This window comes from Mirounga angustirostris, unplaced genomic scaffold (genome assembly GCF_029215605.1).
Source record: "Mirounga angustirostris isolate CCGP_5_RB_7025 unplaced genomic scaffold, mMirAng1.0.hap1 SCAF_10, whole genome shotgun sequence".
Taxonomy (NCBI): Eukaryota; Metazoa; Chordata; class Mammalia; order Carnivora; family Phocidae; genus Mirounga; species Mirounga angustirostris.
The window spans coordinates 38781109-38794456 of NW_026991718.1; the positions used below are offsets into that span (position 1 = coordinate 38781109).

The following is a 13348-nucleotide window of genomic DNA, read 5'->3' on the forward strand; positions in this document are numbered from 1 at the left end:
GGAGAGTATAAAGAAAGGATGAGGGTGGAAGAGCAAGAGGTTAACTGGCCACTCTGCCCTTTTCCAAAACATGGGGAGGTCATGTGGTTTCACTGGCTTCTTAGTTCACACTAGCTGTAGGGACACTGCCCTGGGGTTTTCAGGAGAGGGGGTTTTAGAGGGATTAAGAGGCAAGAGGCAGCAGAGGTGCCATTGTTGTAGGAGCAAATTCCACTGGTATTGGTGGCAAAGTTTAGGTTTCCCCAGGAATAAATTCTCATAACCTTTATACTCTTGGACATTCTTAGTTTTCAAGAGTCTGAAATCCTGCGGAGCTCTGTAAACTATTCTTGGGCTTGATCTCTAGTCCTGAATTCTCTCAGTCCACGGCTGTGTGGATTGGATGGATAGCGTTTTGACAGGTTAGGCTCCTTCCTGGGCCAGGCTGGATGTTCCTTCCCTGTCCAGACCCTATGTATCTTACATTTCCGTTATTCCGTCAGCACATTGCCTTTTATTAACCAAATCAAATACTTGTCTCTGGTAAATCACCACTCTGCTCTAAAGATCTGATCTAAATGACTCCATAAACTTGCCCTGACCAGCCTTGCTCCAGTGACCGCTGTCTCCAAGCATGTCCTATTTCAGTTTTTATTTTTTTATAAAGATTTTATGTATTTGATAGAGACACAGCAAGAGAGGGAACACAAGCAGGGGGAGTGGGAGAGGGAGAAGCAGGCTTCCCGCGGAGCAGGGAGCCCGATTGGGGCTCGATCCCAGGATCCCGGGATCATGACCCGAGCCGAAGGCACACCCAAATGACTGAGCCACTCAGGCGCCCCTATTTCAGTGTTTCTAAACTTCGTTACCAGTGGAAAATAATTTATGTCATGACCAGATACACTTATACATGTGTATTTATATGCATGTCTATTGCACTGTAAAATGTATCACAGCTTTATTGCATGTGATGTATTTTGATTTTCTAATCCATTTCAGTATTCTAATCGTCACCCCCCAAATTTTGTCTTAAATCCTACAGTTTAAAGACAAACATCAGACAGTACATTTTATTGCTAGAGTCCTCAAATGTTCTTATGAACCTCGAATCTATTAGTTCCTAATTTACACACACTGGTGATCTGAGGCATGTTGAACAAGTTTATTCACATGTAGCAGGCCTACTCCCTTGACCCTTCCCATTCCATGGGTTCCAACTCCACAGTTTATTCCTCTGATGCTCTGGTTTCTCCTGTTCCTTTTTGGTAAGTTACTAAAAAATAGTTAAACTACCCTCATTTCCCAATTTCCAAAAGGCTGTTTTTGGATTATTTTAACATGGTTGCTTTATATGCCATTAATGTTCCAAAGCTTTTCAAAACTTGATTCTGGTCCTAACTGGTTCGATTTAGAACTCAAATCTTTCTTTTCATACCATTTTGTTTAAAATACTGAACTGATTTTAGATTGTAAATGTAATATATATTTCCTATATAAACATCTGTGAAATGTTAAGACCTATTAAGAATGGTCTTAAAAATGAGTTCTCGTACATGACCGAGAAGCCACTCATTTTAGTAAATTGCCTTTTAGGCATGCAGTACTTGAGTTATATTAGAGACCGTTGTGAGGAAGAAGACAGCAAATTGAGGGGAGAGCCAGGGACCAAAAGCAAAAACTGATAGGCATAAAGAAACAGAACATCTTTTACTATTAGAGTTTAATATTTCATTAGTCCGTGAATAAACATGTAGCAGTGAGAGAATGGAGGGGCACCTGGCTGGTTCAGTTGGTAGAGCATGCGACTCGATCTCCGGGTTGTTAAAAGTTCGAACCCCACGTTGGGTGTAGAGATTAAAAGTAAAATCTTTGGGTGCCTTGGTGGCTCAGTTGGTTAAGCTCCTGCCTTTCGGCTCAGGTCATGATCCTGGAGTCCTGGGATCAAGTCCCCCATCGAGCTCCCTGCTTTGCAGGGAGTCTGCTTCTCCCTCTGACCCTACCCCCTCTTGAGCTCGTTCTTGAGAGAATGGAGACCAGTCCTATAGGGTTAATTTTCTGAAACTTTGAAGCAGTTATTTGCCTAGACTGGGTATTTGCAGTAACTACAGCAGTTAAAACAACTGAACTACATTGAAATCCATTATAAATTTTCATGACATCAGCCCAGATGGGACTTTGTCCTATCAGCTCTGTAGCTACCAAGCACTAAGGTGAGGGTTCAGTTGGGGCCTGACAAGGAGAGAAGTATACCACATTTATAAGGATTGCAGTGAGTACTTGGCCAAGAAGAGAGCAGGCATCTGTAGGAAAGATGGGAAGGAGCAGAGTGAACAGAAACTTCCAGGAAGCCAGGTTCTCCCTGGAAGTTGTAAACCAAGATCAAAGGCCAATCAGCTTAACTGTCCTTTTGTTCATTTGCTTCGTTCTGTCAGGGAATAATGCACGTGAATGCTTAATAGCTCATTACTGTCATTTCCCTGCCCCCTTTGTCCTTTATTTAGAAGTCTTAAACCGGCAATCTAGGAGAAAACATGAACCAATACTTAGGGTTCTGAGGATATACGGCTGGGTCCAGGTCTAGAGAGAGGACGGAAAGAACCGAAGCAGATACATGTAACAGACAAGGGTACGAAACAGTAGCCCATCAGTGGCAGCCCTGGTAGGGTAAGGATGAAGCTGTTCATCTGGGAGGAACTCATGGGGCCCCCTCAGACTATCCGGGACCAGGAATGAGCAAAGCAGCCTGCGGAAGCCCTGGTGAAGGGCAAGAATGCTCCTGTAAACTGCGCAGGTTCCTGCTCACTTCCAGTGCTGAGGTTTCACAGTGGTAAGAGAAATGCCAGTAGTAGCAGTAGACGTTCTTGACTAGCAGTCCTCACTTTATTTTGTTAGATTTTCAAAGATTTTATTTATGTGACAGCACAAGCGAGCGCACAGGCGGGAGCAGCAGCAGGGAGAGGGAGAAGCAGGCTTCGCGCGGAGCAGGGAACGTGCGTGATGCGGGACTCGATCCCAGGACCCCAGGATCATGACCCGAGCCGAAGGCAGCCGCTTCACTGACTGAGCCACTCAGGCGCCCAGCGGCCCTCCCTTCAGACCACTTGTAGTACACTGAGTACAACTAAAGGTGCTGGCACATGGTGGGGGCGGGGGCGGGGGGGGGAGCAAGGGAGATGGAGCTCTTTCATGCAAGTCCCAGGGCCGGGGGAGGAGGGGGGACAAAGGCTGTGTAAAAGTAATGGGAATGTGTACAAATGCACCTTAACTACAGCGTTTATTTACAGCCTTCATTTTCCCATACGTGCAGCCCAAACACTATGCGTCTTAGAAATGATTAAACAACAATGGCAAATTTCTCACCTCTAAAATATCCCTTAAATTGGGCTACTGAAGGCCAAGTCCACGACGCGAAGACAGACCACACTGGGCAGCAGCGTGAAGTCGGCTGAACAAACACTGCTCATGCACAGAGCTTATGCTGAAGCCAGGAGCCGTGTCCTCACTGTGTGTGTCCACAGAAAATGGTAGTGCTGCTTCTGTTCAAGTGGTCAACCCTGAATGGGTGGCTCAGGAAGTATCAAATTAGGAATTTAAATAGTCCATGCTATACCTATTGTTCTTTGAAGTTCAAGTCTGAATTCTCTTGTTTTCTTCACAAGACAGTTGAACAGAGATGTCAGTTCTCAAGTGTAAGTACAACAACTATGCTAGGCCACAGCTGCTCCTGATTCGCCCACTTTTATTTGCCTTCATTGCTGTCACTGTCGCTGTCGCTGTCGCTATCACTGGTCAGTGAGGTTAGGTTTCTCAGGGCTTCCCTGTAAGGAAAATAAACTAGAGGGTTACACTGCATTTTAGGCTTGGGGGAGGGGACTCTGCAACTTAAACTCTAATGAAAAGGGAAAAGTTTCCAAGAGCCAAATCTATAGGCTCTGACATGTATGACAAGTGAAATAAATAGGTATCACATCCTGGTGTTTTGCAAAGAAAAAAGTTCAGGAGGAAGAAAGCTATAAACATTGAATGGGTAGATGGACAAATCGTCTGCTCCATCTGATGCAGGACTCACTTTTGTTCCTGGCTGATTGCAAAGTCAGCCATCACTCTCTGGGTGAGGCCTTCACAAACAGGCAAGCTGAAGGCACTTGCAAGCTTCACTATCTCAATGGCCTGGGCAGGGCTGCTGGATGCTTTTGCACTGTCCATAAACTCATTCAACAACTCATTTCTGTAAAAGAAAGGCAAAATGTCAACATTCCCCTTAAAACTAAACCCCTGAGCCCCCTCACAGATTCATATGTAAAGTAAAAACTAGCATTCTATAAAGTTGAGTCTTGAAATCCACAACAGTAGCTTTGGAGGTAAACTTACATGAAGGGCAGCATGAGTGGGGGGAGGGGCAGAGGGAGAGGGAGACTTCCAATGAGAAGCCAGACATGAGGCTCCACCCCAGCACCCCAGGACCATGACCTGAGACAAAGGCAGACACTTAACCAACTGAGCCACCCAGGCACTGCCACGAAGACTAAAGGGTCAAAGATACAATGAACATTGATCCAGTGTGCCTTCATTAAGGATCTGTTGTTCAGTGTATGCCCAGTGTGTTGCAATCAACAACCACAGATTAAAAACAGTGCTTGCTTCAGGATGCCCTAGATGGTGGAAGCAATTGTCCATTTGCTTGAGCAGAAGAATGCTCAATCACTGTGACTGAGGAATGTGAAGAAATTCCAATCATCCCATGGTAAGAGTTAAGACCATGCAGCTAATTCCAGGATGTGCCCAGGGAGGCTTGTTAAATTCAACTTACCCAGGGATCTTATTATGCTTCTTGAAAAGCCCCAACATTTTCCTGTTCAAGATATGAGAAAGATATGAATATAAATAGCACAGAAGGTGAGCGGATGATCACAACTGTTCTCTGAAGTTCCTGAAGACACAGATCTGTGAGCTCCACGGGCTCCCAGCCCTGTTCACATCTAAAGCACCTTCGGTGCTTCAACTCCCTCCTCCCAAACTTCACATATGTACATTGCAAGTTTCACAGGCAAGTCTGATTCGTTGCCAGTGTTGAGAATTACTGGGGAGGGGGGGGGTAATATCCTTTTCTCGAGAATCACTTCGGTCCTGGCAGGGACAGGATGCACCCTGTGGGCAGCAGAGAGGGATGCAATAGAGTGCGATCTCTTTCCTCTCTTACGATCCCAGAACGGGATCAGTGTCCTAGAATTACATTGCGAAGAGCAGGCTCAGATTAAGGCATGAGTCTCATGTAAGTGCTCACCAGCATCCTGCCACATGCAAGACAAAGGTCAAACACATACATTCAGCTCCCATGATTCAGCTGAGGTCCGTACCCCTGCGCCAATCATCACAGCCTGATTCGTAACAAGTGCGTGTCAACCTGAGTTAACAAATTCGAGCATCAAAGGTTTGTCACTAGCAGTGTAGCAGGCCATGTGTGTGATTTACACTCCTAAGACCAGTTAAGGTAGCAAAGCCTTCATTCACCAGCTTTTCCTGAAGACAGTGAACACCCACATTTTGGGCTGACCACCCTATCAAGTTACTTTCTTGTGTTGAAAAATCCATATACAAGTACCCCACTTACTGAACAAAAGTATTCTTTCTTCTCTGCTTTTGGAAAAAGGAATGCATGTAAAGTGTCCATTCACAAACACTAAGAATTAGTATGTGAAGGAAGTGCTGATGAAAACACCTAACTGGTAGGTACACAGTGACACAAACCAAAGATGGTTCTAGTCAAAGCCATTTTTATTTTTATTTATTTATTTGACAGAGAACACAAGCAGGGGGAGTGGCAGAGGGAGCCCAACGTGGGGCTCGATCCCAGGACCCCAGGATCATGACCTGAGCCGAAGGCAGATGCTTAATGACTGAGCCACCGAGGCGCCCCTAGTCAAGGCCGTTTTTAAATGTCAGTTTCCAGAAGTCCAAGTGCACAGCCTGCACTTGAAATACCTGGATAAGCCAAATGTCCAAGGCATTTTCAAAAATAAGATTCTTTGATCATTCTATTTAAGTGGACAGGACAAGTGACTACTTGCCCATGGATACAGAAAACAGGTGAGAAATAGAGAATTAGCCCTTATTAAGCTGTGTCCTGTCTTAAATACAACGTATATACTATACTGGTCTTCTAAAAGTTTCCTTTTCAGTTGGTATTTGCAGTCCCAGAGAAAACTCATTATGTAGAAAACTCATTTTTCTGATTACACATCTAATAGTCAAATTAGAAAATTCTAGTGACTGGGAAAATGTTCTCTGAGATCCAAGTACAAATGCTTCTAATTTACACTTGTGGTTTTGTACTCACCAGGCTTCCTGCGTTCTGCCAGCCCTTAAAAAGAGGACAGCTATATAGTTGAGACAGTTGGCTGGCCACTCAGGAGCAATCTGTCTGGCATCCTGGCCCTCGTAAGTGGATTTGATATCTGCAGCACAGTCAGCAAACGCCACCTGAAGCTGAGAGGCCCTGAAGAGTCAGCAGAACTGCCTAGCTGGTTTTAGGAGAATCTAAGTTCAGAAGACTCCACAAAAGCGCTGACATTTTTGAGCTATGCATTTTACCATTTGAACCCATCACATGTATAGTACACCAGCAATAAAAAAGAACGTGCCCTGCCCTGCTCTGGGGTAAATAATTTGAATATTGGCCACATCCTTCAAAAATACATTATGGGTTTTCTTTTTAGATGGGAATTTTTTCAAAAAGCTACTACTGTCAAGACAGTTTTGGGCTGGAGGAATGAAAGTGACTTTAGAAATGGGATTCTGCTAATGGCTGGGTATGTTTAGATGTAGAATTTAAATCTGGGTTTAGGTAGCAGAATTCTCTGTAACGTCTCCCTGATGAAACCAAGGAACTTACCCTTACAAGGTCCACAATGTTAGAGAACGTACTGGTTAGTACACTTCTAATCACTGTAACATAACTTGAATCTGGATATAACCCTACCTCTGGTGGGTGCTGATCCCTTGCCATGAGCATCAGAATCTCTTCTTTCAGGTCATTGCGAGAAATGTGACCATATTCTTTACTATCTTGAAACAGAAAAAGAACATAGTGAATGGTGATCACTGTCATGTAAAACCAAAACTCTTCGGCTGACCTTTGTCCACTGTCACAGTTCTTGGTGGGTGAAAGTCAGGTGCTGACACTATTCCAGGTCTCCAGGAAACCAGCAGGATAATTCACGGTAAAAATGGATGAAGGAGCGATGGAAGGCAGTAACCTGCTCCCAGTCAAGTGCGAGACACAGCATGTGCACGACTCTGGAGCAGCTACCAGCTCCATATGGCAAGACACTGTTTTATAGCACCTGGTAATTGTCAACCATCTTTGATGTAACAATCACTAGAGCAATCTTGTGAAATAGGTCAGGGTTATGGTCTCAGTGTTCAGACATGGAAACCTGAAGCTGACAGAAAACTCAAGTTGCGATCACCATCACCTACCAGATGAGACACAGCATCTTCTGCAGCCAATTTTATACACAGAAACGCACAATCACGCCCATTTCTTAGAAACTTATCACTGACTGGTTAACAATTGAGTCACAATGATGCAGCATGGTACAGACGAATAACAAAGGCTTTGCGAATGGAGACCTGAATTTTGATTGAGGGTGTGCCATGTAATTAGCACTAGGATCTTCCCTTTGTCGTGTCACACAACAAATGCACAAACTCTACCTTTTCCTGTCACAAAGGAACTTATTTAGGTCACTTTCAATGCATTTTTACTCATGCAATATTATACGCAATGTGAGTCAACAACCATAAAGCAGACCTTAACTAATATATTTAATTTAGTGAAAAAAAAAGGAAATTTCCATCCCTAACATTAATCAAAATGTAGGGCAATGAAGTGAGATGGGCCTGAACATACAAACTGAAACCAACCTTTCCAGATTTGAGGAATCATTTCTAGCCGGTTGGCCACATCCAATGCTTGGAGAAGGTCTATCAAAGTTTGGGAATGGGGAAAGAATACCTGATTAAGAGAAATACGAATACATTTTTAAAGTATTAGCAAAGATACCCATAAGCACATCTACAATGAGAGGTCATGAATCATCTTACTGAAGGTATCAGGTCCTTGTACCACTTCAACGTGACATCAATTTGTTCCATTAGACAAAGCAAACTGAAGAACCTGGAACTGTAATGGAGAGAAAAGGTAGGTTTAATCTCAGATCCCTAACAACAGAATGACTGAATTACAGCACAGCTATAGGATATGTTCCACAGAATTTAAAATCAATTTGTAAGTTACAAACAATGTGAAGTTACATGGGCCAATGCTTGACTCAAGAGGTGCTAACTATGTTCTCTGGACTTCCCAATTAATACCTTCTTATCCTCAGCTGGCCATTCATGACTGCCTCCTCATGCTCTCAGCTCACGGTGAGCCAACAGTGAATATCACATTCACTTTAAAAGCATGCAATGTGAAGCAAGGATATGGACACATAGAAGACAATCATCACATGCCTATTAACAGGCTGCCTCCTTAAATTCCTGTTTTTTTGTTTTTTTTTTTAAAGATTTTATTTATTTTTTAGAGAGCGAGCAAGCGAGAAACAGCATGAGAGGGGAGAGGGTCAGAGGGAGAAGCAGGCTCCCCGCTGAGCCGGGAGCCCGATGTGGGACTCGATCCCAGGACCCCGGGATCATGACCTGAGCTGAAGGCAGACGCTTAACCATCTGAGCCACCCAGGCGCCCAAATTCCTGTTTTTATCTACCTGAAATCAAACTCATTTAAGGAGTCTCTTTGGGCTTCATCTCTATATCTTCATCTTTAAAAACAAGAGGCTGGGGTGCCTGGGTGTCTCAGTTGGTTAAGTGTCTTCCTTCAGCTCGGGTCATGATCTCAGGGTTCTGGATTGAGCCATGCATCAGGCTCCCTGCTCAGCGGGGAGCCTGCTTCTCTCTCTCCCTCTGCCCCTCCCCCTCCTCTAATAAATAAAATCTTAAAAAACAAAAAAACAAAACAAAAAGAGGCTGTGTTGAAATTGTTAGGGACCTACCCTACCATACATTCAAAAATATAAAATAGGGCCTAGAGAAAAAAGATAATGTGTATTTAAAGCATTACAAAGAAAAAGAGTTTAAAAGATACACAGCAGACATCTCAGTCTGGCAAATCAGTTTACCACTGCTTGAACTTCCAAGTGCTCAATTAACATGTACGGTAAGTTAGGGGCATGGTGCCTGCAGAGATGACATAGGAGGGCTACCAACAGTCTCCCACTTACAGAACTAATGGTTGTTTAAAGAAGCTCCAATAATGCAAAAGGATACATTTCCAACACACTTACTAATAGAAGTTACGCCGATGATCTGGTCCAATGAATTTCCAGTTGTCTCCAGTGTTTAAAAGGCCATGTACTTGATAAGCAAGTTCTAGATCTCTGAGAAACGAGCACTGAAAATTTGCAAACAGTAAGCATCACTCAGATTTATCAGCCAAACGGTGGCTCATTACATTAAAAAGAGTTACTTGTGGAAATACTCATGCAGATTCAATGTATTACTGGTTGACAGCAAATGAGTTATAAGATTGAGGGGAAAAAAAAAGGCAAACCTCAAGTTATGTGAAATTTAAAACAAGATGATTTTGATCTAGTGATTGTACCTTTAGAAATCAATCCTATGAAAACACTTGGTCAAAGACAGTGCTCATTTCAGCATCACTGTATTTGCAAAAAATCCCATGAATTAACTCCAAAACACACTCACAGTAGAAGAGTTAAAGTAAATTGTAGTCCCTCCCTCCTATGAAATACTATGTTGTTGTCAACAAACAAAATATAATGGAAATGTGTCTGGTTGTGTGTGTTTGAATACCTAGAGGAAAAAACCTATAAGGATACACACTGAACTTTTGGAAAGCAATTATCCTTAGGGAATAGGATATGCTAATCCATTCTGAAACTGCCTAAAACTTCTTCTGATTAACATAAAATGAAAAACCAAAATTCAAAACCATTATCAATTTAAAAAGTCACAAACAGGTAAACATGAAATACTCTGAAACCTTATCTGAACAAAGGTGTGAAAAAAAGAAAACATATACAATAAATAAAGGTAGAGATGCTATGTGAATTAGTATAGAATTTAAGAGAAAAAAAAAATTTGGACCAAAGACTAACAGAGAAAGTGAAAGAATTAGGGGAGATCCCCAACCCCGCACGAGTTACAGAGGAATTTAAGTGGATAAAAGGAAAAAGAAAAACAAAAGTTAAACAAGAAACAGTACTTACTGCTCTCATGGCTGACTGAAAAAACATATCTGAAAATCAAAGTTCACAAAGTCTTGGTTACAATGGGTAAAATATATTTTCAAGTGAGCATTAATAAAAATCCTAAAAATAAAACTCAAGAAAACTGTTAATGTGTAAGTTAAACCTAAAGGAATAAAAACTCTAGGAGAGGAAGCATAGAGCAATGCTCCACACGTATTTTGGCTTCTTCAGAATAATGACCATAAGACAACTAAGCTAAATTAAACCCTGTCCTATCATAAGGTCTCTAATAACTGGCAATCGGGAAAGCAGGCTCTTTGTTGCACACAAGCAATTTCTGTGCATACCGTCATCTGGGTCCTTTGGGGAAAATTTCTGTCCTGTTAATTCGTTCATAATGTCATAGAGTATGAGCGATGATCCTTTTGAAGGGTTTTCTGCAGAACGAAAAAGCAATTAGGCTTCATAAGGAGTCCTGTCTGTACCCCCACCAACCACACAGAATGCAGTTCAAGGGGCCACACCTCCCCTTCCCCCTGCAGCGGACTGCCCGGCATACAGCTGGCGGAGCGCATGCTCGTTGAAGGAGCAGATGCACACACTACAGAGGGGAACTCTCCATACGATCTTGGACAGTTCCAGCTCTTTGGCTATGTGCTCCCAGCACACTTGCCCTTCCTCTTTAATCTTGTCTCAAGCTTGACTTTCACCGAAGTGGGAGACACACACAACCTCACCAAATCTACATACTTCGAAAAACAAACGTTTTTTTGCTAGTAATCATTTGTGTTACGTATAATCAGGATGAAAAGGCCAAGAAAAAGAAAACTGTAGAATTAATGGATTTAGGCAATCCTCTTAAAATCACATGAACTGAGTACTAATAAGTATAAAATGCACCTACACAATTCCCAACACATCACCTTATTCATACAATCTGTTCCCTACCTTATCCGCACACAAGTGATAGTGTAGTTTTAATGACAGTACAGATGTATTTCTACAATTTCCTCAAGCGTGTTTCCATTTGCTGGCATTTCTAATCATTTTATCAATTACATAATAATCTACATGTATCCTTTCTTTAGGCTTTCTCCTTTGAGTAAATACGTGTAAGTGGTTACTGCAGGGAGCCAGTTTACCTATGTGTACAAATGGACACTTCTCCTCTGAGTCTGCCCCCATGTTCCCGAGTGTTACTTAGGAAGCAGAACGCAGCTGAACCGAAGTGATGTGTGATGGCAGAAAAAAATGCAACAGGCTTTGGGGTCAGAAACACTAGTTTCACTATAACGTCATCAAGGTTGAGTAAAATTTTAGAAGATAATTATTGTGGAAACTGTTTACCTGTTTCCAAGATAAAGTCTGTTACCTCTTCCCCCCACTGGCACCCTAAAAAATAAAAATCCTCCTCATAGGTGAGGATGTGGATTTTGTAAAATTAGTCCACCAAAACAGAGATACTCAAGTTCTTCTCTGTTTTATATATATAAAGTCAACCACAGGAGAAAAGGACTGAAGCAGTCATTTCTGAACCCAGGAGTTCTTTCTCAGGTTGGGGCAAATGGCTAAAAACTGACAGACTAGGAGTGCCTACTGCATGCCTTCCAAGCAGAGACAAGACACTGGGCATAGTTCATTTCATCGTTACGGCCCTATGGTATTCACTCAGGTAGGGTATCCAGTCCCTCTGGCACAACTGGTAAATGATGGAGGTGAAATTTCAGCTCCAGTGTGCCTTGCTCTGGAGTCCGTTCAACAGAGCACAGCTCCTACAGGAAGTGGCTGACCTAAAGCATGTGACAAACGGAGCCAAAAGGTTCTCCTACAAGGTCAAGGTTATGGTGGAGCAGCACTGTCCAACAAGTCCCTGTACAAATGGGAATGTTCTCTCGCTGCGTCACTGCATACAGCAGCCGGCGGCCACACGTGGGTACCCAGCACTAATTCGATGAACAAATCTTCAGTGTCCTTTAACTTTCATTAAGGAGGCATGTGTGCCTAACGGCTGTTTGCCTGAAAAGCACAGCTCTGGAGGGGCAAAAGAACTCCAGACTAACATACCTTCTGACCATTTTTTTTTTTTAAGTCTTTTTATTTTTGATTTTTTTTTACATTTTTATTTATTTATTTGAGAGAGAGAGAGAGTGAGAAGATAGCATGAGCAGGGAGGAGAGGGGGAAGCAGGCTTCCCACCAAGCAGGGAGCCCCATTCGGGGCTCGATCCCAGGACTCTGGGATCATGATCTGAGCTGAAGGCAGATGCTTAACGACTGAGCCACCCAGGCGCCCCCATTTCTTTGTTTTTAAAGATTTCACTTACTCATTTGAAAGAGAGAGAGAGAGAGCATGAACGGTAGGGAGGGGCAGAGGGAAAGGGAGAAGCAGGCTTCCCGCTGAGCAGGGAGCCCGATGCGGGCCTCCATCCCAGGACCCTGGGATCATGACTCGAGCTGAAGGCAGACGCTTAACGACTGAGCCACCCAGGCGCCCCACCTTTGGACCATTTGTAATTGTACACCAACACTGTTAGTACATTTAATGGCCCTGTCCCCTCCAGCTGGAATAACTTTTTGCTCAGGCTACAGGAATGTTAATTTGTGTTCTCTATTCTTAAATCGTATGTAGTGAAAGAGACCTGTAACAATCACATAAACATAAGGGAATGTGTCAGCTTTCTATATAAATTAATACATAACGTCATACATACCATGGTGATAAAACAGCTGAATAATATAGTGGTATGTTGCAAGCGAGGGTTCTAAATTACCAGGTTGACAAAAAAATAAGAAAGAAGTCAAACACAGCTGTCCAAAAATACAGTTTACTGAGGCACACTGAACTAAAAACACACTGACCTTGGTATTTAAGTAAAAGATGATACATTTCTATTCCTCTGAACAAAGACCTGTCATAGCTCATTTTAATTAATGTTAAGTGGAAAGGGATCATAAACACTCTTAGAAAGCCTTGACATATCATTAGTAAATGTTATAGCTAACGCACTTATACTATAATTCTTCGTTCAAGAACACTAAAACATACTGAAGTGAACTGATGCCCAAACAACCTTTAATAATTACAGAAAACTATACAA

General features: G+C 42.7%; 1 protein-coding gene and 1 non-coding gene across 4 annotated transcripts in view; both read right to left on the minus strand.

Moving 5' to 3' along the window:
• Positions 1-1684: 1684 nt before the first annotated feature.
• Positions 1685-13348, minus strand: part of PTCD3 (pentatricopeptide repeat domain 3) — a 29282-nt gene continuing 17618 nt past the window's right edge. For 2 of the 3 annotated variants that reach the window (XM_045884612.2, XM_045884613.3), the window contains exons 14-24: positions 12962-13012; positions 10599-10688; positions 10270-10298; positions 9325-9431; positions 8086-8164; positions 7906-7996; positions 6959-7044; positions 6317-6465; positions 4790-4831; positions 4049-4207; positions 1685-3797 (exon numbers count right to left, since the gene is read on the minus strand). In XM_045884612.2, coding sequence (XP_045740568.1) covers positions 3719-3797; positions 4049-4207; positions 4790-4831; positions 6317-6465; positions 6959-7044; positions 7906-7996; positions 8086-8164; positions 9325-9431; positions 10270-10298; positions 10599-10688; positions 12962-13012 — 962 coding nt within the window. In that variant the 3' untranslated portion in view covers positions 1685-3718. The remainder of the gene's footprint in view (positions 3798-4048; positions 4208-4789; positions 4832-6316; positions 6466-6958; positions 7045-7905; positions 7997-8085; positions 8165-9324; positions 9432-10269; positions 10299-10598; positions 10689-12961; positions 13013-13348) is intronic. The other variant, XM_064572237.1, reaches the window with a different exon arrangement.
• On the minus strand, positions 5224-5360 carry LOC123852231 (small nucleolar RNA SNORD94). Its single transcript, XR_006792838.1, has one exon. It is a non-coding gene; the product is annotated as a small nucleolar RNA SNORD94 (small nucleolar RNA).